Source organism: Trypanosoma equiperdum (genome assembly GCF_001457755.1).
Source record: "Trypanosoma equiperdum strain OVI genome assembly, contig: ctg_441, whole genome shotgun sequence".
Lineage (NCBI taxonomy): Eukaryota > Euglenozoa > Kinetoplastea > Trypanosomatida > Trypanosomatidae > Trypanosoma > Trypanosoma equiperdum.
Window position 1 is genome coordinate 1 of NW_027124356.1, and position 2,347 is coordinate 2,347.

Here is a 2,347-nt window from a genome sequence, read left to right on the forward strand (position 1 = left end):
AAGGCAATATCCCACCGCATCGGTGTGACTTCGGCAAGTTGATGAAAAACATGAGTGTGCGGGAACCTTCCAGTACCTAAAGGAGATCTGGTGCATGCGATTGTTACGAGTTCAACGGCAGGATGGCATCCCATTCGATTTAAGGTTTTTAAATCGGATATTGACGACCCGAAGAAATATTGCGAAAAGGAAGGCCAAGTTCGCTCTAACTTCAGGGACGCATACTACGAGTGTACAACTGCTTCTGTGCTTACAGAGAAGAAGAGAGCTCTTCTGGCTGTTGTTATACCGGATGCACTGAAGATGCACACTGATCGTCTCATGGTACAACCAGTTCACGACCCAATTAAGGTTTATGAAAAACAAACATTTTGCAATAACTTCAGCATTCCCAGAGACCACTACACTACAGGTGTCTCCGATGCTGATATGGTGTTATATGGTGCCGCTGGTCCAATGGGTTCACCTGCAGCATGGGCAGGTCCGTGTTCGAGGTATAGGGGTCAACGCCCTACTGTTGGTGTTTTCAATATTGGACCTGAAGTGCTGACTTCTCATGATAGTAGTATGCGTGTGACGGCACATGAAATTGCTCATGCTCTTGGGTTTGGTTTTGATATCATGGAGGAACTGAAGCTTGTGGAAAAGAGGAATAACATACGCGGTAAGAATGATGTATGGGTTGTAAAGTCACAAACTGTGGTGAAGAAGGCTCGGGAATTTTATGGTTGCAATGATATCACCGGCGTGGAGCTGGAGGATGAAGGTGGTGACGGTACTATAAATTCGCATTGGGAGCGTAGGATCGCAATGGAAGAGATGATGACTGGTTTGAAAAGCAGCGATGGAGGCCGTTATAGTGTGCTAACTATGGCATTATTTGAGGATATGGGTTTTTACAAAGCCAAATGGGGAACTGAAGAAGATATGCATTTTGGTAAGGGACGAGGCTGCGAGTTTCTGGAAAAGAGGTGTATAGAGAATGAAAAGAGCAACTTTCCTGATGTGTTTTGTACGTCAAAGGCCAGGGACACTGAGATCTTTTGTACATCTGATCGTGGTGGGTTGGGGTCGTGTGCCATCGAGGTACACAAGTCTCCACTGCCCCAGCACTTTCGTTATTTTCGTTGGAGCAGAAGGGGTGGTCCCGCTGAACTGCTTGATTACTGCCCTTACATACGCCTCTTTTCGAATACGGGTTGCACTGATGGAAATCCGAACGTAATGCTGGGAAGTCGTGTTGGACCTAACTCACGGTGTGTCAAAGGAACTCGGCTTAGACTTCAAAAAAAAAAAGGTGTTCCTCTTGCAGATATATGTGTTGAAGTAAATTGTGAGTCAGATATTCTTCAGGTGCGTTTTGTTGGTGATAACCGTTGGTATGATTGCCCTGAGGGAAGAAATGTGACATCTAATGTGACATTCTACAGAGGCTCTATTTTGTGTCCTGAAAAGTCTGAGTTGTGTGCCTCGAAGATTCTGAGGCGTATCACCGTCCCCTCCGCAGTTGCCTCCCCAGGTACTTCTCCAGGGCCTTCAACAGAACCTTTCGCAGCGCCTTTCGCAGAAACTTATGAAGGGGCATCTCCGACGTCTTCTACGGGGGCTTCTGAAGATTTTTCCGAAGAATATTCTGAAGAGTCTTCCCACGAGGATTCTGAGGGGTCCTCCCCAATGACGCGACAGTTGACGGGTACATCATCATGGTCAGAATATTCAAGTTATTTAATGTGGAATATGCTACTCTTCGTTTCTTGCTTTTCCCTATTATAATATGATGCATAAGCGGCACTCTTACTGCAATTACTTTATGATGCCTTTCATAACTGAATTTCACAGGCATTTGATGGGAGTTTTGGTGTGCTTTATTAACAGTTGAATTACTAACCAATCTTTCTTTCACATGATGTACAAACATGCTGTTTTATGAATGGGGAGCCGGTGTCGTTTATCACATCATATCTCTTTTACGACAACATCACACGACACTTGTTGCTGTTGGAGTGTAAAGTGATAACATATATATAAATAAATATATTGGATGTTTGTTTTCTTGCTCTTAAATTGGAAATTGTGCGGGGATACTGAAACAGGAGAAAGAATAGCTGGAAAAATGCTTTAGGTACTGCTTTGCCTTGAGGTGACGGTATTGTATACAGCAGCACTGTCTTCCGTATCTTTCCATTTCGGTTGCGCACGTTACTATAATTTATGTGTGTGGAATATCAAATGGTTGTCTGCTTGATGTAGATAGAGCAGCTTAACCTTTCATATCATAAATTTTATCAATCAATATTCTTTTCTTTGTTCAATTCTTCTGTTTTATTTTTTGTCTTCTCTCTTTTTT

General features: G+C 43.2%; 1 pseudogene across 1 annotated transcript; it reads left to right on the top strand.

Annotated features, from left to right (window-relative positions):
* Nucleotides 1-2: 2 nt before the first annotated feature.
* Nucleotides 3-1,773, top strand: TEOVI_000186200:pseudogene (annotated as a pseudogene). The gene is given in 2 exon segments: nt 3-68; nt 70-1,773. Coding segments are annotated over 2 exon segments (1,770 nt in total).
* Nucleotides 1,774-2,347: the final 574 nt, after the last annotated feature.